Source organism: Toxotes jaculatrix, chromosome 14 (genome assembly GCF_017976425.1).
Source record: "Toxotes jaculatrix isolate fToxJac2 chromosome 14, fToxJac2.pri, whole genome shotgun sequence".
NCBI classification, from domain to species: domain Eukaryota; kingdom Metazoa; phylum Chordata; class Actinopteri; family Toxotidae; genus Toxotes; species Toxotes jaculatrix.
Window position 1 is genome coordinate 25,431,197 of NC_054407.1, and position 24,618 is coordinate 25,455,814.

At 42.7% G+C, this 24,618-nt stretch overlaps 1 long non-coding RNA gene and 11 gene segments (V, D, J or C); all 12 read right to left on the reverse strand.

Moving 5' to 3' along the window:
* Positions 1 to 57: 57 nt before the first annotated feature.
* LOC121193791 lies at positions 58 to 931 on the reverse strand. The segment is given in 3 exon segments: positions 58 to 114; positions 216 to 511; positions 764 to 931. Coding segments are annotated over 3 exon segments (393 nt in total).
* A 1,109-nt stretch (positions 932 to 2,040) lies between these two features.
* Positions 2,041 to 2,837, reverse strand: LOC121193491. The segment is given in 2 exon segments: positions 2,041 to 2,420; positions 2,727 to 2,837. Coding segments are annotated over 2 exon segments (423 nt in total).
* A 150-nt stretch (positions 2,838 to 2,987) lies between these two features.
* On the reverse strand, positions 2,988 to 3,555 carry LOC121193513. The segment is given in 2 exon segments: positions 2,988 to 3,331; positions 3,442 to 3,555. Coding segments are annotated over 2 exon segments (399 nt in total).
* A 139-nt stretch (positions 3,556 to 3,694) lies between these two features.
* LOC121193502 lies at positions 3,695 to 7,801 on the reverse strand. The segment is given in 2 exon segments: positions 3,695 to 4,066; positions 7,639 to 7,801. Coding segments are annotated over 2 exon segments (411 nt in total).
* Positions 4,894 to 6,076, reverse strand: LOC121193480. The segment is given in 2 exon segments: positions 4,894 to 5,762; positions 5,950 to 6,076. Coding segments are annotated over 2 exon segments (429 nt in total).
* On the reverse strand, positions 6,214 to 6,965 carry LOC121193482. The segment is given in 2 exon segments: positions 6,214 to 6,613; positions 6,727 to 6,965. Coding segments are annotated over 2 exon segments (426 nt in total).
* Positions 7,802 to 8,765: 964 nt separating the features above from the next.
* LOC121193494 lies at positions 8,766 to 9,673 on the reverse strand. The segment is given in 2 exon segments: positions 8,766 to 9,263; positions 9,544 to 9,673. Coding segments are annotated over 2 exon segments (420 nt in total).
* Positions 9,674 to 9,804: 131 nt separating this feature from the next.
* Positions 9,805 to 10,403, reverse strand: LOC121193508. The segment is given in 2 exon segments: positions 9,805 to 10,151; positions 10,262 to 10,403. Coding segments are annotated over 2 exon segments (402 nt in total).
* Positions 10,404 to 10,515: 112 nt separating this feature from the next.
* LOC121193498 lies at positions 10,516 to 22,223 on the reverse strand. The segment is given in 2 exon segments: positions 10,516 to 10,886; positions 22,085 to 22,223. Coding segments are annotated over 2 exon segments (411 nt in total).
* LOC121193488 lies at positions 19,188 to 20,606 on the reverse strand. The segment is given in 2 exon segments: positions 19,188 to 20,148; positions 20,455 to 20,606. Coding segments are annotated over 2 exon segments (423 nt in total).
* Positions 20,665 to 21,503, reverse strand: LOC121193506. The segment is given in 2 exon segments: positions 20,665 to 21,062; positions 21,176 to 21,503. Coding segments are annotated over 2 exon segments (402 nt in total).
* A 972-nt stretch (positions 22,224 to 23,195) lies between the features above and the next one.
* LOC121193524 lies at positions 23,196 to 24,543 on the reverse strand. Its single transcript, XR_005895295.1, has 3 exons — positions 24,356 to 24,543; positions 23,441 to 24,091; positions 23,196 to 23,327 (listed from the first exon to the last, which is right to left on the reverse strand). It is a non-coding gene; the product is annotated as an uncharacterized LOC121193524 (long non-coding RNA).
* Positions 24,544 to 24,618: the final 75 nt, after the last annotated feature.

The window sequence follows — 24,618 nt, forward strand, 5'->3', positions numbered from 1 at the left end:
TCTCTCTTCTATAGTTCAGTAACAGCTCAGCTCCTCCCTGAATTTCTCCATCTCCTCTTAGATCTGGATTTTCTCTTCTCTTGTGAGCTTCTCTAACTGATTGGTTTCCTCTGGCTTGGTTGAACAGTGTGTGACTCCCTCTAGTGGATATTGTGGAGTATTCTGTTGTCTTTGCTCCAAAGGTTTTTGTACAGAGTTGTGCTGTTTCCTGTCACTGTGGGCCTCAGAGCACAGTAGTACACAGCAGAGTCTGTCACTTTAGCTGAGATGATCTTCAGATCTACACGTTTCTCTGTTTTGTCAATGTGAGCTGAGAAATCAGAAAGAGATGGATGAGTCGATCCTGACTCTGTGATGGAGAGCAGGAACTCTGGTCTGGATCTGTGGTTCTGTCGGTACCACTGAATATTCCTGATAGAACCCTCATATTTACAGGTCAGGCTGATGGTTCTTCCCTCTTCAACAACTTCTTCTGTACTTTCTGGCTTGATGCTGTTCATGGAGCCCATGGCTGCAAAATGAGAGTTATTCATATCAGTTAGTTTGCAAGAGATTCAACCATGAAGAGACTCAACAGAGGTTGTTGACTTTTTCTTCACCATGTGATCATTCTGACATGGATTTAAGAACCAAGACAAACGTCCTGTTTTTCTATCATGGAAAGTGTAAAGTTCCACAGATAAACCTCTGCTTATGAAATGTAGAGCAAATATCTTGTTAAAGCAGCAGGTGAACTGAGACACTCATTAGTTGGGAAACTCACCTATGAAGTCAGATAAAAGCAAAAAGAGGTAAAGCAACATGTCTTTGGAGTTGTTGAAGCCAAACAGACAGCAGATGAACAATGTTCTTCCACTGCAGTAGAATCAAGCAACTAAACAGCCTCTCTGCTGCACAGCCCTTCTCCTCAACATCAGGCTCATTGTGCTTTTACTTCCTCAAACATTTCTGCTCTGGAGACACAAAGAATCTCTTTGGCTGAGGAGGACTTCAGGGGCGGGGCCAGGTGATCATCTTTGTTTCCTCTAATATTTTCTTCCAGCTGTTTGTAGGCTTCATTAATCTCTTTCTTTGCTGCTTGTACAGTTTTCTTTTAGGACCCTTGTGAACCTTGAGCTCAAATTGATAAACTGAGGAAATCAATCCTTTACCTGAGCAATGTTTAGATGAAGTTTCTTCCCCTTCCTTATTTGTAGGAATTTCATCAAGTCTTTACTTGGTAAATTAAATATAGTTTCCAGGTCTTGAAAGGACATTAGGTTTTCATTCCTGTCTAGAACTTCAATCTTTCTAATTCCTTCTTCTGAGCCACATTTAGTCCAGCCTTCCAGGTTTAAATTCTTACTCATGGTTCCATGTGGTGACAGAGATTAACAAGAACAATTGACAGAGTTCAGTTCTTCAGTAGAAACTATTCAGGACTCTGGAAGTTCAGGTCTCAGTGGACCTATAGCGCCTCCCAGAGGGCAGCAGAGTGAACAGGTGGTGGCCTGGATCAGATGAGTCCTTGATGATGTTTGTGGTCCTCCTTCCTTTGATGACTTTCTGAAAAGTCTGCGACCCCAACGGACTCCAACAGGCAAACTGGTCTTGGTCTATGGTGGGTGGAAGGGAAGATTTGTTGTGCCTTAGGACCAGCCTCTGGAAACACTTCATTACAGTGGCAGTGACAGCCACAGGGCTGTAGTCATTAAGGCTGCTGACTGCTGCTGTCTCTGGGACAGGTACAATGGTGGGAGGCTTCAATCATTTACTAGAACTTGTGCTAATGTGTCGTCTGATCTGCTCTAATGAATGAGTTCAATGTTCCCATCTACTGTTTGCAGAGGTCTCAGCAGAGTTCAGTAGAAAAACACGTGTAGTTGTTTCTCTGAATTCTGGAGATGAAGGAGCAGGAATCAATGAGTTTGTTCAACTTTCAGAGCAGCTCTGTGTCTCTGACATTTACTGCTTCATTTTCTGTTGTTTGATTCTGATCAGTCCAAAGAATCTATACTGGATTATAAGAAACCACTGAGGCTGAACAGTGTGTGACTCCCTCTAGTGGATGTTGTGGAGTATTCTGTTGTCTTTGCTCCAAAGGTTTTTGTACAGAGTTGTGCTGTTTCCTGTCACTGTGGGCTGCAGAGCACAGTAGTACACAGCAGAGTCAGACAGCTGAAGCTTCTGGATCTCCAGAGGAACTGATGTCTTGTTGGCCACAGCATCGATTCTCTCTTTCTGTTTTTCTGCAGGATTACCTGCTGCTGTTGAGACGCGCTGCAGCAGAAGCTTTGGAAAATCATTTGTTTCTTGTTTGTACCAGAACAGAGTTGGAGTTGGGTTGCTGGTCTCAAATGTACAGGGGAGTGTAACTATCTCTCCTTCAGCAGCAATGACATCTCCTGTTTCCTGGATCACCTTGTCTTCTCCTTTACACTCTGGGGAAGAACAGAACATGCAGAGGAAGAGATCAATCAATAAAGATGATTGATTCAAGGAGATCAATCAGTAGCTTTACAGAGTTACGGAGCCAGAGAGTCAGACACACAGACATGTAGAATAGATGTGATTTTCACTGATCATTGTCACTTTGAAGCATAGAAAGTGTTTTTACAAGCTAACAAATGTCAGCACAAATGATCTGCTGTGATTTTCTCTATCATAAACATTCAAAGCTCTGACTGTACAGCTCAGTAATATGTCAAAGTGTTTGAAGAGGAAACATGTTGTGCTTTGTATCTTACCAAAGAAAAGAGCAGCAAGAATCATCCACAGCCAATGTTCCATCTCTACAAGAAGGTTTAAAGCAACTGGAGAAAGTAGCTGATGTTCAACACTGAGTCTGACAATTCTTCTCTTCACAGCAGCAGTTATTATTGACACAATGCTTGAACAGAGAGCACAAGTAGTGCACCGCCTACTTCATAATGTCGCCCTCTAGTGGAGGCAAAAAGTTGAGTTCAGCACTTTGTTGGAAAAAAGGCTTCCAGCAGCTTGTCAGTGAGTCAGCTTGTGTTTTTGTACAGAGTTGTGCTGTTTCCTGTCACTGTGGGCCTCACAGCACAGTAGTACACAGCAGAGTCTGTCACTGCAGCAGAGGAGATCTGCAGATCCATTTGGGTTTGATCCCGACTCACAGTAACAGTCAGTCCAGAGACTGGATCTGATGATAGATCTCCTGATGCCAGATGAGAGATGAGGAACTGTGGTGGTTTTCCTGGATGTTGTCGATACCAGAAGAAATAATCATTAGTTGCTTTTTTGGAGTATGTGTAGGACAGAGTAACAGAGCTGCCTTCTGAACTGAACTCTTCATCCTTGACTGGAGTCAGTTGTTCACAGCTGACACCTGAAGAAAGAGAAATCTGTTTTTAATCTGTCACAAAACTCTCAAAAAGTGAGTCACATTTCGAAAATATTGGAATTAAACCTTGATTTCAAATGCAGATTGTAACGTACCTGTTAGAGTAGAGACAAACAGTAGAGACAGTAGATTATAGTCTAATGACAGCATGTTGAATAAAGGGAAAGTTTATGGTCTGTGTGTTGAACTCTGCTGAATATGGAAGTTCCTCTCTCTTCTATAGTTCAGTAACAGCTCAGCTCCTCCCTGAATCTCTCCGTCTCCTCTTAGATCTGGATTTTCTCTTCTCTTGTGAGCTTCTCTAACTGATTGGTTTCCTCTGGCTTGGTTGAACAGTGTGTGACTCCCTCTAGTGGATGTTGTGGAGTATTCTGTTGTCTTTGCTCCAAAGGTTTTTGTACAGAGTTGTGCTGTTTCCTGTCACTGTGGGCCTCAGAGCACAGTAGTACACAGCAGAGTCTGTCACTTTAGCTGAGATGATCTTCAGATCTACACGTTTCTCTGTTTTGTCAATGTGAGCTGAGAAATCAGAAAGAGTTGGATGAGTCGATCCTTCCTCTGTGATGGAGAGCAGGAACTCTGGTCTGGATCTGTGGTTCTGTCGGTACCACTGGATACTGTTGATAGAACCCTCATATTTACAGGTCAGGCTGATGGTTCTTCCCTCTTCAACAACTTCTTCTGTACTTTCTGGCTTGATGCTGTTCATGGAGCCCATGGCTGCAAAATGAGAGTTATTCATGTCAGTTAGTTTGCAAGAGATTCAACCATGAAGAGACTCAACAGAGGTTGTTGACTTTTTCTTCACCATGTGATCATTCTGACATGGATTTAAGAACCAAGACAAACGTCCTGTTTTTCTATCATTTAAAGTGTAAAGTTCCACAGATAAACCTCTGCTTATGAAATGTAGAGCAAATATCTTGTTAAAGCAGCAGGTGAACTGAGACACTCATTAGTTGGGAAACTCACCTATGAAGTCAGATAAAAGCAAAAAGAGGTAAAGCAACATGTCTTTGGAGTTGTTGAAGCCAAACAACAGACAGCAGATGAACAATGTTCTTCCACTGCAGTAGAATCAAGCAACTAAACAGCCTCTCTGCTGCACAGCCCTTCTCCTCAACATCAAGCTGATTTTGCTTTTACTTCCTCAAACATTTCTGCTCTGGAGACACAAAGAATCTGATTGGCTCAGCGGGACTTCAGTGGGCGGGGCCAGGTCATCACCTCCGTGTTTTGAACCACCAACGTTAAGTTCTTTAAATTATTTGAGCGTCCAGAAGACGTGTGCTTCTGGGAAACAGATCAAACTCAAGCTGTGATGTACTGTCATCATTTTTGTCCACTCTGGAGAATCATTTTACCTGTTGGAGGTGAAGTTATCAGAAATCAGTGACATCATTATTTATTGCATTTAGACAATAATTGGGAAACACAGTCAACATCCACACAAGTAAATTATGTTCATGGTTCAAGGTTTTCTTTATTGTCCCACTGGTGGAAATTTGTTTTGCAGCCAGTGTTCACACAGAGACAGAATACAGAGGAACAGCATCAACAACAGCATCAACAGTAAATCACAAATTTAGAGCAAGAAAATGGAAATTCACACAAATTACAAATACACAAGTGAGCAGATGTGCCAGGGTCGTTCAAGGAATGCAACCAAAGTGTTAGTGTCCATGAAACATCAGTTGCATTTGGGATGAGAGAGACATGGAGCCCTTCAGTCCTCAGAACAGGTGTCCTGAAATGACGGCCTGTGGACAGCAGCACAAACTCCCTCTGAAGTGGATGGTCCTGACAGTCCAATATAGCATAAGGCCTCCAAAGGACCTGCCTGTTATAAATGAGCAAAAGCTTGGTCTGACTCCTCCCTGAGATCTTCCTGCTCATTTTACCAAGACTTTCAAGTCTGTTCTCATTGGACAAGTTTAGGTTTCCAAACCAAGCAATAATAGAAACACCTTGATGTGAATACTAGAATGGATCATAAGAAACCATTGAGGTTGAACAGTGTGTGACTCCCTCTAGTGGATGTTGTGGAGTATTCTGTTGTCTTTTCTCCAAAGGTTTTTGTACAGAGTTGTGCTGTTTCCTGTCACTGTGGGCGTCAGAGCACAGTAGTACACAGCAGAGTCTGTCACTGCAGCAGAGGAGATCTGCAGATCCACTTGATTCCTCTCCTCGTTCAGTTCAGCAGTCAGTCCAGGGTGTGGAGGTTTTGCTTTCACCACATCAGGCTCCTTTGTGTCAGTGATGAGGAGAAGATACTGAGGACCTGATCCAGGATCCTGTCGGTACCACTGGAGGTTTTGAGCTTTAACTGAATATTTACAGGACAGAGTAACAGTACGACCCTCTGATGAAAACACTTCAGCTCTGCTGGCAGTAATATCATCCTCCAAGCTGTTTCCTAATGAGGGAAACAAATGATCCTGTTAACATCAGAGTCTGCAGCTGTTACTGATGAGTCTTTATCATTTAGATCTTTATCTTTGAAATGTTAAATCCTGAGCTTCAACTAAAAAACTCCAACCTGGTCCTGAGATGCTTTGAAACTGTCTTTGTGTTTCAGGTTTTCTTGTCTGAAACATACGTACCTACGAGAGCTGAGAAGAACAAAAGAGCAGCGAGTTTTTCCATGTTCACTGAGGTGAAGTGTTGTAACTGTTCAGTGAGACAAAGTTGTGAGTGGTTCTGTGAGTTGTGTTTGGTTCACAGCTGGAATGAAACAGTTCTCTGCCAAACAGCCCCCTCTACAGGTCAGTAGGAGGAGACTGGTGTCAGATTATCTTCATTTCTAAAGCTCTTCATCACAGCTGTGTCTCATGAGTAAAAAGAATCCAGACTGGATCATAAGAAACCATTGAGGTTGAACAATGTGTGACTCCCTCTAGTGGATGTTGTGGAGTATTCTGTTGTCTTTGCTCCAAAGGTTTTTGTACAGAGTTGTGCTGTTTCCTGTCACTGTGGGCTTCACAGCACAATAGTACACAGCAGAGTCTGTCACTGCAGCAGAGGTGATGGTCATGTTGATTTGGTTTTGCTCCACTTCAATCTTCAGTCCTTTGATTGAATCAGTTCCTTCTGCTCCTGAAGCAGAGTGAGAGATGAGGAACTGTGGTGGTTTTCCTGGATGTTGTCGATACCAGAAGTAATAATCAGTAGCAGCTTTTTTGGAGTATGTGTAGGACAGAGTAACAGAGCTGCCTTCTGAACTGAACTCTTCATCCTTGACTGGAGTCAGTTGTTCACAGCTGACACCTGAAGAAAGAGACAAATGTTGTTAAAGACCATGTTAAAGTGTGATTGGCTGTTCCAGTGGTTTCTAGCAAACAGATCCTCTAAAGTCATTTCTTCTTCCTGCTTTAACCTACCTTTTAGTATGATGAGAACCAAAGGAAACATTCCACAGTAAAGCAGTGAGAGCATCTTACACACAGTATCTGTGTTATGTATGCTTTAGATATTGAATGCATCTGACAGTGGGAGTTGTTGTCTGTCCTGCTCTTTGACAGTGTTGCTCCTCCCTCAGCCTGTTCCTCCTCTCATATCACTGTATGTTGTAGCAGCTGTAACCACAGTGACTCTGATAAAAGAGGAATTAGCAGAATCCATCTGATATGAAGCTGTGGTTTGAATACCACTTCCCTCCTCTTTGAAGAGGAGTCAGATATCTGTGTTCAGGTTTTTGTACAGTCTCTTCTACACTTTGTATCACTGTGTTTCTAGAGCACAGTAGTAGAGAGCTGTGTCTGCCAGGGTTAGTCTGCTTATGGTCAGTGTAGTTGATGTATCTGTTGTTTGGGATTGATATCGTTTATCAGGAATATGTTCACGATCACTGTAGTCTCTTCCTCCTTTCCAGAGAATGAACTGAGGAGCCTGAAGGTCAGAATGATGTTTGTACCAGTGAAGGTAAATATAAGTATATGTTGTCTGATATTGACACGTGAGTGTGACAGATTGTCCTTCTGTTCCACTGACTTCAGCTCGTTCAGGAGAGATTGTGTCTCCAGCTATTAGTCCTGGAAAAAGAGAAAATGAAGCCATTAGAGCAACATTGTCCATGAGGCTGAGAGGAGAAGACAGTGGAAAATGTCAGTGTACAGTGTTACTCTGTGGACACAAACAGCTCAACTGAAGCTCACATCATAACTAGATTGTACAGCACGTCATGACAAAGACAGATGATTGTGAGTTTTCAGCTGTCAAAGTCATAAAATGGCAGCCAAATATCTTGTTAAAGCAGCAGGTGAACTGAGACACTCATTAGTTGGGAAACTCACCTATGAAGTCAGATAAAAGCAAAAAGAGGTAAAGCAACATGTCTTTGGAGTTGTTGAAGCCAAACAGACAGCAGATGAACAATGTTCTTCCACTGCAGTAGAATCAAGCAACTAAACAGCCTCTCTGCTGCACAGCCCTTCTCCTCAACATCAAGCTGATTGTGCTTTTACTTCCTCAGACATTTCTGCTCTGGAGACACAAAGAATCTGATTGGCTGAGGGGGACTTCAGTGGGCGGGACCAGGTGATCATCTTTATGTCCTCTAATATTTTCTTCCAGCTGTTTGTAGGCTTCATTAATCTCTTTCATTGCTGCTTGTACAGTTTTCCTTTAGGATCCTTGTGAACCTTGAGCTTAAATTAATAAACTGAGGAAATCAATCCTTTACCTGAGCAATGTTTAGATGAAGTTTCTTCCCCTTCCGTATTTGTAGGAATTTCATTAGGTCTTTACTTGGAAAATTAAATATAGTTTCCAGATCTTGAAAGGACATTAGGTTTTCATTCCTGTCTAGAACTTCAATCTTTCTAATTCCTTCTTCTGAGCCACATTTGAAACCTTAGTCCAGCCTTCCAGGTTTAAATTCTTACTCATGGTTCCATGTGGTGACAGAGATTAACAAGAACAATTGAATGAGTTAAGTTCTTAGGTAGAAACTATTCAGGACTCTGGAAGTTCAGGTCTCAGTGGACCTGTAGCGCCTTCCAGAGGGCAGCAGAGTGAACAGGTGGTGGCCTGGATCAGATGAGTCCTTGATGATGTTTGTGGTCCTCCTTCCTCCAACAGGCAAACTGGTCTTGGTCTATGGTGGGTGGAAGGGAAGATTTGTTGTGCCTTAGGACCAGCCTCTGGAAACACTTCATTACAGTGGCAGTGACAGCCACAGGGCTGTAGTCATTAAGGCTGCTGACTGCTGCTGTCTCTGGGACAGGTACAATGGTGGGAGGCTTCAATCATTTACTAGAACTTGTGCTAATGTGTCGTCTGATCTGCTCTAATGAATGAGTTCAATGTTCCCATCTACTGTTTGCAGAGGTCTCAGCAGAGTTCAGTAGAAAAACACGTGTAGTTGTTTCTCTGAATTCTGAAGAAGAAGGAGCAGGAAACAATGAGTTTGTTCAACTTTCAGAGCAGCTCTGTGTCTCTGACATTTACTGCTTCATTTTCTGTTGTTTGATTCTGATCAGTCCAAAGAATCTAGACTGGATCATAAGAAACCATTGAGGTTGAACAGTGTGTGACTCCCTCTAGTGGATGTTGTGGAGTATTCTGTTGTCTTTGCTCCAAAGGTTTTTGTACAGAGTTGTGCTGTTTCCTGTCACTGTGGGCTGCAGAGCACAGTAGTACACAGCAGAGTCAGACAGCTGAAGCTTCTGGATCTTCAGAGGAACTGATTTCTCTTTGAGCTCAGCATGAAATCTTGTTTTCTGAGAGTCTTCAGGATCTTTTGTTCCAGAGAAACGTCGAAGTAAAAACTTGGGAAAATCATTTTCTTCTTGTTTGTACCAAAATAAATAAGGAAATTGGTCACTGGTCTCAAATGTACAGGGGAGTGTAACTGTCTCTCCTTCAGCAGCAATTACATCTCCTGATTCCTGGATCACTTTGTCTTCTCCTTTACACTCTGTGGAAGAACAGAACATGCAGAGGAAGAGATCAATCAATAAAGATGATTGATTCAAGGAGATCAATCAGTAGCTGTACCAACAGACATGTAGAATAGATGTGATTTTCACTGATCATTGTCACTTTGAAGCATAGAAAGTGTTTTTACAAGCTAACAAATGTCAGCACAAATGATCTGCTGTGATTTTCTCTATCATAAACATTCAAAGCTCTGACTGTACAGCTCAGTAATATGTCAAAGTGTTTGAAGAGGAAACATGTTGTGCTTTGTATCTTACCAAAGAAAAGAGCAGCAAGAATCATCCACAGCCAATGTTCCATCTCTACAAGAAGGTTTAAAGCAACAGGAGAAAGTAGCTGATGTTCAACACTGAGTCTGACAATTCTTCTCTTCACAGCAGCAGTTATTATTGACACAATGCTTGAACAGAGAGCACAAGTAGTGCACCGCCTACTTCATAATGTCGCCCTCTAGTGGAGGCAAAAAGTTGAGTTCAGCACTTTGTTGGAAAAAAGGCTTCCAGCAGCTTGTCAGTGAGTCAGCTTGTGTTTTTGTACAGAGTTGTGCTGTTTCCTGTCACTGTGGGCCTCACAGCACAGTAGTACACAGCAGAGTCTGTCACTGCAGCAGAGGAGATCTGCAGATCCATTTGGGTTTGATCCCGACTCACAGTAACAGTCAGTCCAGAGACTGGATCTGATGATAGTTTTCCTGACTCCAGATGAGAGATGAGGAACTGTGGTGGTTTTCCTGGATGTTGTCGATACCAGAAGAAATAATCACCAGCATCAGCTTTTTTGGAGTATGTGTAGGACAGAGTAACAGAGCTGCCTTCTGAACTGAACTCTTCATCCTTGACTGGAGTCAGGTGTTCACAGCTGACACCTGAAGAAAGAGAAATCTGTTTTTAATCTGTCACAAAACTCTCAAAAAGTGAGTCACATTTCTAAAATATTGGAATTAAACCTTGTTTTCAAATGCAGATTGTAACATACCTGTTAGAGTAGAGACAAACAGTAGAGACAGTAGATTATAGTCTAATGACAGCATGTTGAATAAAGGGAAAGTTTATGGTCTGTGTATTGAACTCTGCTGAATATGGAAGTTCCTCTCTCTTCTATAGTTCAGTAACAGCTCAGCTCCTCCCTGAATCTCTCCGTCTCCTCTTAGATCTGGATTTTCTCTTCTCTTGTGAGCTTCTCTAACTGATTGGTTTCCTCTGGCTTGGTTGAACAGTGTGTGACTCCCTCTAGTGGATGTTGTGGAGTATTCTGTTGTCTTTGCTCCAAAGGTTTTTGTACAGAGTTGTGCTGTTTCCTGTCACTGTGGGCCTCAGAGCACAGTAGTACACAGCAGAGTCTGTCACTTTAGCTGAGATGATCTTCAGATCTACACGTTTCTGTGTTTTGTCAATGTGAGCTGAGAAATCAGAAAGAGTTTGATGAGTCGATCCTGACTCTGTGATGGAGAGCAGGAACTCTGGTCTGGATCTGTGGTTCTGTCGGTACCATTGGATACTGTTGATAGAACCCTCATATTTACAGGTCAGGCTGATGGTTCTTCCCTCTTCAACAACTTCTTCTGTACTTTCTGGCTTGATGCTGTTCATGGAGCCCATGGCTGCAAAATGAGAGTTATTCATGTCAGTTAGTCTGCAAGAGATTCAACCATGAAGAGACTCAACAGAGGTTGTTGACTTTTTCTTCACCATGTGATCATTCTGACATGGATTTAAAAACCAAGACAAACGTCCTGTTTTTCTATCATGGAAAGTGTAAAGTTCCACAGATAAACCTCTGCTTATGAAATGTAGAGCAAATATCTTGTTAAAGCAGCAGGTGAACTGAGACACTCATTAGCTGGGAAACTCACCTATGAAGTCAGATAAAAGCAAAAAGAGGTAAAGCAACATGTCTTTGGAGTTGTTGAAGCCAAACAGACAGCAGATGAACAATGTTCTTCCACTGCAGTAGAATCAAGCAACTAAACAGCCTCTCTGCTGCACAGCCCTTCTCCTCAACATTAAGCTGATTGTGCTTTTACTTCCTCAAACATTTCTGCTCTGGAGACACAAAGAATCTGATTGGCTGAGGGGGACTTCAGTGGGTGGGGCCAAGCAATCACATTTCCTTTTCTTAAATCATCAACATGTATTAGAACAAAGAGTCCATTGCAACAAAAAGACTTTACTGTATAAATTGTGCAACTTCACAGTCAATGTAAGTAAAATAAATCAGAAACGCTGCAGAGTGTTTCAGTGATTTTAGTGAAGAAAAACAAAACCAAATGTTCACTGTACATACATGTGTACAATAACTACAAACTACTACTACAACTACTATTCATATTCATATTCATATTCACAATTAGTAGTACAAAAATCGTTATGTAAGAGAGAACACATTGAATGCTCATTATTCTATTGAAACTAAACCTGCATTATAAGAAATTAGTCAGAAAAAGTGCTATGATCAGAAATCAATACCTTTATGTGAATGAATGCTCTTGATTGCTGGGAACAAAAACCCACAGCCACATGGCCCTTTTGCTCTCTCCTGTTTCTAAGTGATATGTCGGTCGCGACCGCAATGGCCATCTTTGAAGTGAAGGACGGGAGCCGCAGCCGCTTTTTGTTTTTTCGTTCACGTGATTGGTCAAGTACCTGACGTGCGGCGTGTCCGCACTAAGCCGGGGGGGGGGGGGGGGGGGGGGTGTTGCGGTAGCGGGGGTTACAGACACAGGAGAGAAAGAGAGAGAGAACAGCCCCTAAAGAGACAACACGCTGAGAAGGTGACAAAATGAGTGACCGCAGGAAAATTAATTAATTTTACACGTAATTTTACATTATTTTGTTAATAAATCAATTTAAGCAACAAAAAACATCTGCGGAGAACCTGGGGAGCTGAAAGAACCGGCACTTTTTAGCGAGCCGAGCCATAAGAAAATCACTACTGTTTTTACGCACGTACACACGACTAGCTGACATCCAGTATATTTGTTTACGCACGGTCTTGTAGCCCCTCCTCCTTCCACAATCACAACATGTGACACTTCCCCACGACTGCAATCTCATTGGCTACACGGCCATTAGATCAGATTCAGCGTAAGATATGATAGGCGGAGAAGACAAGCGTCAGAGTGGGCGGTGCACTTTAACGTGTTAGAGTCGCTCATTGGCTATTTCTGGCTGTGGGGGGGCCATAGATCTTCCTGGATGGTCAAATGAGGTGTCAATCAAAAGCAGAGGGCAGGGACTACAAACCAAGCTTCATGGTATTAATTTTCAAAACAAAACAGAGGCGACAAAACGTAGAAACGAAGGAGCAATAGTGCACTGTAGTTTTCAGTCGGAAAAATTCGATTGCAACTTTTGATCATTTATGCACCTAAAGAAATGTTTTTGACCGCATTTTTCAACTCGACGTGATTCTTTAGACTTTTCCCGACAAAACAAGACCATTTTTGTTGTTGTTGCGCTGCGTGTTGAACCGCAGGGCGACTAGTAAAAAAATAAAAACAGTGAGCGACGACAGTTATTACTTTGTTGTTTTTTAGAAGATGGTTTAGTTCTACCTAAAGTTGTTGTTTTATCTTGTAAAGGTTTATATCGCTGAAAAGACTTTCAGCTTTCGAATGATATGCTGCATGCACACCACCTTAAATGCAGTAGTTATGTAGGTACAAAAAAACACAGACATGTCCGAGAAATAGCATGACGGCCCGCCGGCGGGCCGTCGGAGTGTTAAGGGGTTAATATGCTTCTTCTTGAGCCAATCCTTTGTTGCCTTGGCCGTGTCTTTTGGATCATTGTCATGGTGAAATACCCACCCATGGTCCACTTTCAATGCCCTGACAGAGGGAAGGAGGTTCTCACCCAAGATTTGACGACACATGGCCCCATCCGTCCTCCCTTTGATACGGTGCAGTTGTTCTGTCCCCTTCGCAGAAAAACACCCCCAAAGCATAACGTTTCCACCTCCATGTTTGACGGTGGAGACAGTGTTCTTTGATGCCAAAGAGCTCGATTTTGGTCTCATCTGACCAGAACACTTTCAGCCAGTCCTTCTCTGAATCATTCAGATATTCAGTGGCAAACTTCTAACGGGCCTGTACATGTGCTTTCTTGAGCAGGGGGACCTTGAGGGCCCTGCAGGATTTCAGTCCTTCATGGCGTAGTGTGTTACCAACTGTTTCCTTGGTGACTATGGTCCCAGCTGCTTTGAGATTATTGACAAGTTCCTCCCGAGTAGTTCTGTGCTGATTCCTCACCGTTCTCATTATCATTGAAACTCCATGAGGTGAGATCTTGCATGGAGCTCCAGACCCAAGGAGATGATGTCACCCTCATCAGATTTGATGTTTCTTCCATTTGTGAATAATAGCACCTGCTGTTGTCACCTTCTCACCCAGCTGCTTGGCGATGGTCTTGTAGACCCTTCTAGCCAGTTCCATGATCTTGTCCCTGACCTCCTTGGGAAGCTCTTTGGTCTAGGCCACGGTGAAGAGTTTGGAATCTGGATTGATTGATTCCATCTGTGGACTTTTTCCCTAACCATATATATCAGTGGTAATCAACCCTGTTTTCAACCTTTGACCACAAGTTTTCATCAGGGAATGAAAGGAGGTGCTCAGTGTTGTACGTCTCAGTTAGGAGTTCATGACACCTGAGACACCATGACATCTGAGCTGGAGCCTATCCCAGCTGACTATGGGCGAGAGGGGGGACCTGGACTGGTCGCCAGTCAGTCGCAGGGCTGACACACAAAAAGACCACACATGCACACACACCTACAGGCAATTTAGAGTGGCCAATTAACCTATCCCATGCATGTTTTAGGGATTGTAGGAGGAAGCCGGAGTACCTGGAGAGAACCCATGCAGGCACAGGGAGAGCATGCAAACTCCACACACACCACAGACTGGGGTTCAAACCTGGAACCTTCTTTCTGTGAGCCGACAGTGCTAACCACTGCACCACCGTACCACCCCAAGTTCATGACGTTTCATAGTTTTATTTCTTTGTAGGTGCAGATGTAGACGAATGTAGAAAGTATCAGGCTGATTTACAGTCATTTTGTATCAAGTTTTAGGTTTTGAACCAAGTTTGAAGATGTGGTGATTGTCTGCATTTTGTGTCTGAGCAGTGGAAAGTGATCCACAGAGTCGTCCACACTGACTGCTGTTGTACTGACTGTGTGAAGAGTCTTCAAATATTGGACTCAGTGTAGAGAAATGTGAGTTTCCAACTGTGAGATACTGTGACAGTGTGTGACTTCCATGTTCTTCCACTGCAGTAGAATCAAGCAACTAAACAGCCTCTCTGCTGCACAGCCCTTCTCCTCAACATCAAGCTGATTGTGCTTTTACTTCCTCAAACATTTCTGGTCTGGAGACACAAAGAATCTGATTGGCTGAGGAGGACTTCAGTGGGCGGGGCCAGGTGATCATCTTTGTTTCCTCTAATATTTTCTTCCAGCTGTTTGTAGGCTTCATTAATCTCTTTCGTTGCTGCTTGTACACTTTTCTTTAGAATCCTTGTGAACCTTGAGCTTAAATTAATAAACTGAGGAAATCAATCCTTTACCTGAGCAATGTTTAGATTAAGTTTCTTCCCCTTCCTTTTTTGTGGGAATTTCATAAAATCTTTACTTGGAAAATTAAATATAGTTTCCCGGTCTTGAAAGGACATTAGATTTTCATTCCTGTCTAGAACTTCAATCTTTCTAATTCCTTCTTCTGAGCCACATTTGAAACCTTAGTCCAGCCTTCCAGGTTTAAATTCTTAATCCTGGTTCCATGTGGTGACAGAGATTAACAAGAACAATTGAATGAGTTAAGTTCTTAGGTAGAAACTATTCAGGACTCTGGAAGTTCAGGTCTCAATGGACCTATAGCGCCTCCCAGAGGGCAGCAGAGTGAACAGGTGGTGGCCTGGATCAGATGAGTCCTTGATGATGTTTGTGGTCCTCCTTCCTTTGAAGATTTTCTGAAAAGTCTGCGACCCCAATGGACTCCAACAGGCAAACTGGTCTTGGTCTATGGTGGGTGGAAGGGAAGATTTGTTGTGCCTTAGGACCAGCCTCTGGAAACACTTCATTACAGTGGCAGTGACAGCCACAGGGCTGTAGTCATTAAGGCTGCTGACTGCTGCTGTCTCTGGGACAGGTACAATGGTGGGAGGCTTCAATCATTTACTAGAACTTGTGCTAATGTGTCGTCTGATCTGCTCTAATGAATGAGTTCAATGTTCCCATCTACTGTTTGCAGAGGTCTCAGCAGAGTTCAGTAGAAAAACACGTGTAGTTGTTTCTCTAAATTCTGGAGATGAAGGAGCAGGAAACAATGAGTTTGTTCAACTTTCAGAGCAGCTCTGTGTCTCTGACATTTACTGCTTCATTTCCTGTTGTTTGATTCTGATTAATTCAAAGAATCTAGACTGGATCATAAGAAACCATTGAGGCTGAAGAGTGTGTGACTCCCTCTAGTGGATGTTGTGGAATATTCTGTTGTCTTTGCTCCAAAGGTTTTTGTACAGAGTTGTGCTGTTTCCTGTCACTGTGGGCCTCACAGCACAGTAGTACACAGCAGAGTCTGTCACTGCAGCAGAGGAGATCTGCAGATCCATTTGGGTTTGATCCCGACTCACAGTAACCGTCAGCCCAGAGCCTGGATTTAAGATTTCTCCTTTCCCTGTGTGAGAGATGAGGAACTGTGGTGGTTTTCCTAGATGTTGTCGATACCAGAAGAAATTTTCATTAGTTGCTTTTTTGGAGTATGTGTAGGACAGAGTAACAGAGCTGCCTTCTGAACTGAACTCTTCATCCTTGACTGGAGTCAGTTGTTCACAGCTGACACCTGAAGAAAGAGACAAATGTTGTTAAAGACCATGTTAAAGTGTGATTGGCTGTTCCAGTGGTTTCTAGCAAACAGATCCTCTAAAGTCATTTCTTCTTCCTGCTTTAACCTACCTTTTAGTATGATGAGAACCAAAGGAAACATTCCACAGTAAAGCAGTGAGAGCATCTTACACACAGTATCTGTGTTATGTATGCTTTAGATATTGAATGCATCTGACAGTGGGAGTTGTTGTCTGTCCTGCTCTTTGACAGTGTTGCTCCTCCCTCAGCCTGTTCCTCCTCTCATATCACTGTATGTTGTAGCAGCTGTAACCACAGTGACTCTGATAAAAGAGGAATTAGCAGAATCCATCTGATATGAAGCTGTGGTTTGAATACCACTTCCCTCCTCTTTGAAGAGGAGTCAGATATCTGTGTTCAGGTTTTTGTACAGTCTCTTCTACACTTTGTATCACTGTGTTTCTAGAGCACAGTAGTAGAGAGCTGTGTCTGCCAGGGTTAGTCTGCTTATGGTCAGTGTAGTTGATGTATCTGTTGTTTGGGACTGATATCGTTTATCAGGAATAAGTTCAGCTCCACTCGCTGATCTTGCTCCTTTCAAGAGAATAAACTGAGGAGCCTGAAGGTCAGAATGATGTTTGTACCAGTGAAGGTAAATAACATTATCTGTAGTCTGATATTGACATGTGAGTGTGACAGATTGTCCTTCTGTTCCACTGACTTCAGCTCGTTCAGGAGAGATTGTGTCTCCAGCTATTAGTCCTGGAAAAAGTAGAGAAAATGAAGCCATTAGAGCAACATTGTCCATGAGGCTGAGAGGAGAAGACAGTGGAAAATGTCAGTGTACAGTGTTACTCTGTGGACACAAACAGCTCAACTGGAGCTCACATCATAACTAGATTGTACAGGACGTCATGACAAAGACAGATGATTGTGAGTTTTCAGCTGTCAAAGTCATAAAATGGCGGCCAAATATCTTGTTAAAGCAGCAGGTGAACTGAGACACTCATTAGTTGGGAAACTCACCTATGAAGTCAGATAAAAGCAAAAAGAGGTAAAGCAACATGTCTTTGGAGTTGTTGAAGCCAAACAGACAGCAGATGAACAATGTTCTTCCACTGCAGTAGAATCAAGCAACTAAACAGCCTCTCTGCTGCACAGCCCTTCTCCTCAACATTAAGCTGATTGTGCTTTTACTTCCTCAGACATTTCTGCTCTGGAGACACAAAGAATCTGATTGGCTGAGGAGGACTTCAGTGGGCCGGGCCAGAGAAAAACCTTTCTTTTTTTTATTGTGAGGAAACAAGCATTTAGATAATAAAGGTTTACTATTTGGATCACACCACACTTTGTCAGTGAGAGAATAACCTGCTTTCTTCCATGCATGTCTCTGTTCAGGTTTCTCTCTGGTCTGAAGTAGGTGTTAAAATCAGCTGTAGGTGTTAGTGGTGTTTCAGTCGTGGCAAGACTCTGAACAGCATGTTTTTGTTTTGTGGCTGCTTTTGCAGGTACATCTGCTCTGGCATTTCCCTGTGACACAGAGCCAGTGTTATTAGTGTGCACCTCTTGTTCGTAGACAGCAACCAGTGAAGGGAGGAGGACAGTGTAAAGAACTGCATCAGCCTAGGTGTGGTGGGCAATAGGTTTTCCTGTAGATATCCATAAAATCCTTTTAGGAGGCTAAAATCCTGTACCACTCTCTGTGCTATCTGCTGTCAGTGTAGAAGTTGCTTAAGTTGGGGCAACTAGTTCTGCAGCTTGTGCAGAGAAATTTGAGGGAAGTGGTGTGGAAAACTTTTTTCAATACTCAGTTTAGGCTTGTTAATTTAGAAATAAGCTGAACCCCAAACCTTCCTGTACAAGTTTTGTTCAGTCTGTCGTTACTTGTAATGTACACTACTCACAGTAAGTTAGGGATAATGTGAGAGACTCAGTGGATGTCATACATACAGTGTTTGTTTCATTTCAGAGATTTTTGGGATAGGGAGGAAATTGTATTGGGGTGACAGACACACGTCATTTTGTGTTTTCCATGTAATGGGCTCACTGTGTACAGTGTGACTTACATTTTGGGGCCAATACCAAAAAATACTAAAAGAAAACCCTTTTCAATGTGACATCAACTTCAACATTCTGTGGGTATAAAAGCTGGTATTGTCAGTAAGTCATTACAAGTTCATCATTCAAACAGCCATGAACACACGAAGTCACTTCATGGACGAGCAGCGCCACCTGGCCATAGCACACCTTTGGGTCGGTGGCAGGCAGTCAGATGTTGCTCGTGATCTTGCTGTGTCTCAAAGTGTCATCAGCAGACTTGCATCAAGACACAGAACTACTGGCAGAGTTCATGACAGACCCAGGAGTGGAGCCCCAGGAGTGACAGGCCAAAGCAATGTCCCCTGACCTGAACCCCATAGAGCACGTCTGGGACCAGCTGAAGCAGAGACTGGATGATCGTACCCCACCCCCACGTGACCTGGCAGAACTGTGTGTAGCACTTGTGGAAGAGTGGAACGCATTGCCTCCGAACAACATCATGAGGCAAGTGAGGAGCATGAGACGTCGCTGTCATTGTGGCAAATGGTGGAAACACCCGCTACTGACATTGTCAATTTTTGTTATTTGGGGCTATCCTTGTTATTGTCTAAATTTTTGGGGTAATAAATATTAAACTAATGAAAATGTTTCTTCTCATTCATTATTAGTGATATCAAAGGGAACTTTTACTTATTTTATTAAAATTCAGACCAAATAGGAAAAGCACTCATATAAATAACAATATCCCTAACTTATTGTGAGCAGTATATATTTTAAAATATCCATTCATTGAAGTAAAACACATTTATCTTTTCTTTATTATTAAATGAAAAAACGTGGTAATCCATCTCACCCTCCTCAGGAGACTTTCCACAGCAGGCAACTTGAGTGCTTTCTGAGAGGCCAGGTTGAGAGTGTGAGAATAGCATTTCACATGTAGGAACTTTCCCAGTTGAGCAGCAACAACCATATTTGATGCGTTGTCAGTGACTAACACCAAATCTTTGTCTGTAATCTGCCTTTCTTCTGCTACTTTCTGCAGCAGCTCAGCTACATTTGCACCGGTGTGACTCTCACTCATCACTCTGGAGGACATGACTTACCAGCTTCCAGTTGTTGCTCATCTCACGCATAGAGTGTGCAACGTAAGATTCAGTTGCAACTGATGTCCACGCATCACACGTCAGAGCGACTCTGCCTGCTGTCTTTCATTATCTGGACTGGATCATAAGAAACCATTGAGATGACTGGGAGAGAACAATGAAACACCACATGGTCCCACACAATTACAAAACCCAGTGGATTCAGCCTCAGCTGCCCCCTTTCCTCACCTGGTACAAGTCTTTCATAGAGATCATCAATGAATGAATGTAGAAAGTATCAGGCTGATTTACAGTCATTTTGTATCAAGTTTTATGTTTTGAACCAAGTTTGAAGATGTGGTGATTGTCTGCATTTTGTGTCCGAGCAGTGGAAAGTGACCCACAGAGTCGTCCACACCGACTGCTGTTGTACTGACTGTGTGAAGAGTCTTGAAAAATTGGACTCAGTGTAGAGAAATGTGAGTTAGCAACTGTAAGATACTGTGACAGTGTTTGACTCCCTCTAGTGGATGTTGTGGAGTATTCTGTTGTCTTTGCTCCAAAAGTTTTTGTACAGAGTTGTGCTGTTTCCTGTCACTGTGGGCCTCAGAGCACAGTAGTACACAGCAGAGTCAGACAGCTGAAGCTTCTGGATCTCCAGAGGAACTGATGTCTTGTTGGCCACAGCATCGATTCTCTCTTTCTGTTTTTCTGCAGGATTACCTGCTGTTGTTGAGACGCGCTGCAGCAGAAGCTTTGGAAAATCATTTGCTTCTTGTTTGTACCAGAACAGTGTAGAACCAGAGTAACTGGTTTCATATGTACAAGGGAGTATAACTGTCTCTCCTTCAGCAGCAATGACATCTCCTGTTTCCTGGATCACTCTGTCTTCTCCTTTACACTCTGGGGAAGAACAGAACATACAGTAGAAGAGATCAATCAATAAAGATGATTGATTCAAGGAGATCAATCAGTAGCTTTACAGAGTTACGGAGCCAGAGAGTCAGACACACAGACATGTAGAATAGATGTGATTTTCACTGATCATTGTCACTTTGAAGCATAGAAAGTGTTTTTACAAGCTAACAAATGTCAGCACAAATGATCTGCTGTGATTTTCTCTATCATAAACATTGAAAGCTCTGACTGTACAGCTCAGTAATATGTCAAAGTGTTTGAAGAGGAAACATGTTGTGCTTTGTATCTTACCAAAGAAAAGAGCAGCAAGAATCATCCACAGCCAATGTTCCATCTCTACAAGAAGGTTTAAAGCAACAGGAGAAAGTAGCTGATGTTCAACACTGAGTCTAACAATTCTTCTCTTCACAGCAGCAGTTATTATTGACACAATGCTTGAACAGAGAGCACAAGTAGTGCACCGCCTACTTCATAATGTCGCCCTCTAGTGGAGCTAAAAAGTTGAGTTCAGCACTTTGTCGGAAAAAAGGCTTCCAGCAGCTTGTCAGTGAGTCAGCTTGTGTTTTTGTACAGAGTTGTGCTGTTTCCTGTCACTGTGGGCCTCACAGCACAGTAGTACACAGCAGAGTCTGTCACTGCAGCAGAGGAGATCTGCAGATCCATTTGGGTTTGATCCCGACTCACAGTAACAGTCAGTCCAGAGACTGGATCTGATGATAGTTGTCCTGATGCCAGATGAGAGATGAGGAACTGTGGTGGTTTTCCTGGATGTTGTCGATACCAGAAGAAATTATCATTACTAGCAGCTTTTTTGGAGTATGTGTAGGACAGAGTAACAGAGCTGCCTTCTGAACTGAACTCTTCATCCTTGACTGGAGTCAGTTGTTCACAGCTGACACCTGAAGAAAGAGACAAATGTTGTTAAAGACCATGTTAAAGTGTGATTGGCTGTTCCAGTGGTTTCTAGCAAACAGATCCTCTAAAGTCATTTCTTCTTCCTGCTTTAACCTACCTTTTAGTATGATGAGAACCAAAGGAAACATTCCACAGTAAAGCAGTGAGAGCATCTTACACACAGTATCTGTGTTATGTATGCTTTAGATATTGAATGCATCTGACAGTGGGAGTTGTTGTCTGTCCTGCTCTTTGACAGTGTTGCTCCTCCCTCAGCCTGTTCCTCCTCTCATATCACTGTATGTTGTAGCAGCTGTAACCACAGTGACTCTGATAAAAGAGGAATTAGCAGAATCCATCTGATATGAAGCTGTGGTTTGAATACCACTTCCCTCCTCTTTGAAGAGGAGTCAGATATCTGTGTTCAGGTTTTTGTACAGTCTCTTCTACACTTTGTATCACTGTGTTTCTAGAGCACAGTAGTAGAGAGCTGTGTCTGCCAGGGTTAGTCTGCTTATGGTCAGTGTAGTTGATGTATCTGTTGTTTGGGACTGATATCGATTATTAGAAATATATTGACCTGTGTACCCCTTTGCTCCTTTCCAGAGAATAAACTGAGGAGCCTGAAGGTCAGAATGATGTTTGTACCAGTAAAGGCGAACCGCATATGTTGTCTCATATCGACATCTGAGTGTGACAAATTGTCCTTCTGTTCCACTGACTTCAGCTCGTTCAGGAGAGATTGTGTCTCCAGATATTAGTCCTGGAAAAAGTAGAGAAAATGAAGCCATTAGAGCAACATTGTCCATGAGGCTGAGAGGAGAAGACAGTGGAAAATGTCAGTGTACAGTGTTACTCTGTGGACACAAACAGCTCAACTGGAGCTCACATCATAACTAGATTGTACAGGACGTCATGACAAAGACAGATGATTGTGAGTTTTCAGCTGTCAAAGTCATAAAATGGCGGCTAAATATCTTGTTAAAGCAGCAGGTGAACTGAGACACTCATTAGTTGTGAAACTCACCTATGAAGTCAGATAGAAGCAAAAAGAGGTAAAGCAACATGTCTTTGGAGTTGTTGAAGCCAAACAGACAGCAGATGAACAATGTTCTTCCACTGCAGTAGAATCAAGCAACTAAACAGCCTCTCTGCTGCACAGCCCTTCTCCTCAACATCAAGCTGATTGTGCTTTTACTTCCTCAAACATTTCTGCTCTGGAGACACAAATAATCTGATTGGCTGAGGAGGATTTCAGTGGGCGGGGCCAGGTGATCATCTTTGTTTCCTCTAATATTTTCTTCCAGCTGTTTGTAGGCTTCATTAATCTCTTTCTTTGCTGTTTGTACAGTTTTCCTTTAGGACCCTTGTGAACCTTGAGCTTAAATTAATAAACTGAGGAAATCAATCCTTTACCTGAGCAATGTTTAGATGATGTTTCTTCCCCTTCCTTATTTGTAGGAATTTCATCAGGTCTTTACTTGCTAAATTAAATATAGTTTCCAGATCTTGAAAGGACATTAGGTTTTCATTCCTGTCTAGAACTTCTGCTAATGTGTCGTCTGATCTGCTCTAATGAATGAGTTCAATGTTCCCATCTACTGTTTGCAGAGGTCTCAGCAGAGTTCAGTAGGAAAACACGTCCAGTTGTTTCTCTAAATTCTGGAGAAGAAGGAGCAGCAAGAATCATCCACAGCCAACGTTCCATCTCTACAAGAAGGTTTAAAGCAACAGGAGAAAGTAGCTGATGTTCAACACTGAGTCTGACAATTCTTCTCTTCACAGCAGCAGTTATTATTGACACAATGCTTGAACAGAGAGCACAAGTAGTGCACCGCCTACTTCATAATGTCGCCCTCTAGTGGAGCTAAAAAGTTGAGTTCAGCACTTTGTTGGAAAAAAGGCTTCCAGCAGCTTGTCAGTGAGTCAGCTTGTGTTTTTGTACAGAGTTGTGCTGTTTCCTGTCACTGTGGGCCTCACAGCACAGTAGTACACAGCAGAGTCTGTCACTGCAGCAGAGGAGATCTGCAGATCCATTTGGGTTTGATCCCGACTCACAGTAACATTCAGTCCAGAGACTGGATCTGATAAGAGTCCTCCTGACCCCAGATGAGAGATGAGGAACTGTGGTGGTTTTCCTGGATGTTGTCGATACCAGAAGAAATTTTCATTAGTTGCTTTTTTGGAGTATGTGTAGGACAGAGTAACAGAGCTGCCTTCTGAACTGAACTCTTCATCCTTGACTGGAGTCAGTTGTTCACAGCTGACACCTGAAGAAAGAGACAAATGTTGTTAAAGACCATGTTAAAGTGTGATTGGCTGTTCCAGTGGTTTCTAGCAAACAGATCCTCTAAAGTCATTTCTTCTTCCTGCTTTAACCTACCTTTTAGTATGATGAGAACCAAAGGAAACATTCCACAGTAAAGCAGTGAGAGCATCTTACACACAGTATCTGTGTTATGTATGCTTTAGATATTGAATGCATCTGACAGTGGGAGTTGTTGTCTGTCCTGCTCTTTGACAGTGTTGCTCCTCCCTCAGCCTGTTCCTCCTCTCATATCACTGTATGTTGTAGCAGCTGTAACCACAGTGACTCTGATAAAAGAGGAATTAGCAGAATCCATCTGATATGAAGCTGTGGTTTGAATACCACTTCCCTCCTCTTTGAAGAGGAGTCAGATATCTGTGTTCAGGTTTTTGTACAGTCTCTTCTACACTTTGTATCACTGTGTTTCTAGAGCACAGTAGTAGAGAGCTGTGTCTGCCAGGGTTAGTCTGCTTATGGTCAGTGTAGTTGATGTATATGTTGTTTGGGACTGATATCGTTTATCAGGAATATGTTCAGCTCCACTCCGTGATCTTGCTCCTTTCCAGAGAATAAACTGAGGAGCCTGAAGGTCAGAATGATGTTTGTACCAGTGAAGTTCAGGATGACTATATGTTGTTTCATATTGACACGTGAGTGTGACAGATTGTCCTTCTGTTCCACTGACCTCAGCTCGTTCAGGAGAGATTGTGTCTCCAGCTATTAGTCCTGGAAAAAGTGGAGAAAATGAAGCCATTAGAGCAACATTGTCCATGAGGCTGAGAGGAGAAGACAGTGGAAAATGTCAGTGTACAGTGTTACTCTGTGGACACAAACAGCTCAACTGGAGCTCACATCATAACTAGATTGTACAGGACGTCATGACAAAGACAGATGATTGTGAGTTTTCAGCTGTCAAAGTCATAAAATGGCGGCCAAATATCTTGTTAAAGCAGCAGGTGAACTGAGACACTCATTAGTTGTGAAACTCACCTATGAAGTCAGATAAAAGCAAAAAGAGGTAAAGCAACATGTCTTTGGAGTTGTTGAAGCCAAACAGACAGCAGATGAACAATGTTCTTCCACTGCAGTAGAATCAAGCAACTAAACAGCCTCTCTGCTGCACAGCCCTTCTCCTCAACATCAAGCTGATTGTGCTTTTACTTCCTCAAACATTTCTGCTCTGGAGACACAAATAATCTGATTGGCTGAGGAGGATTTCAGTGGGCGGGGCCAGGTGATCATCTTTGTTTCCT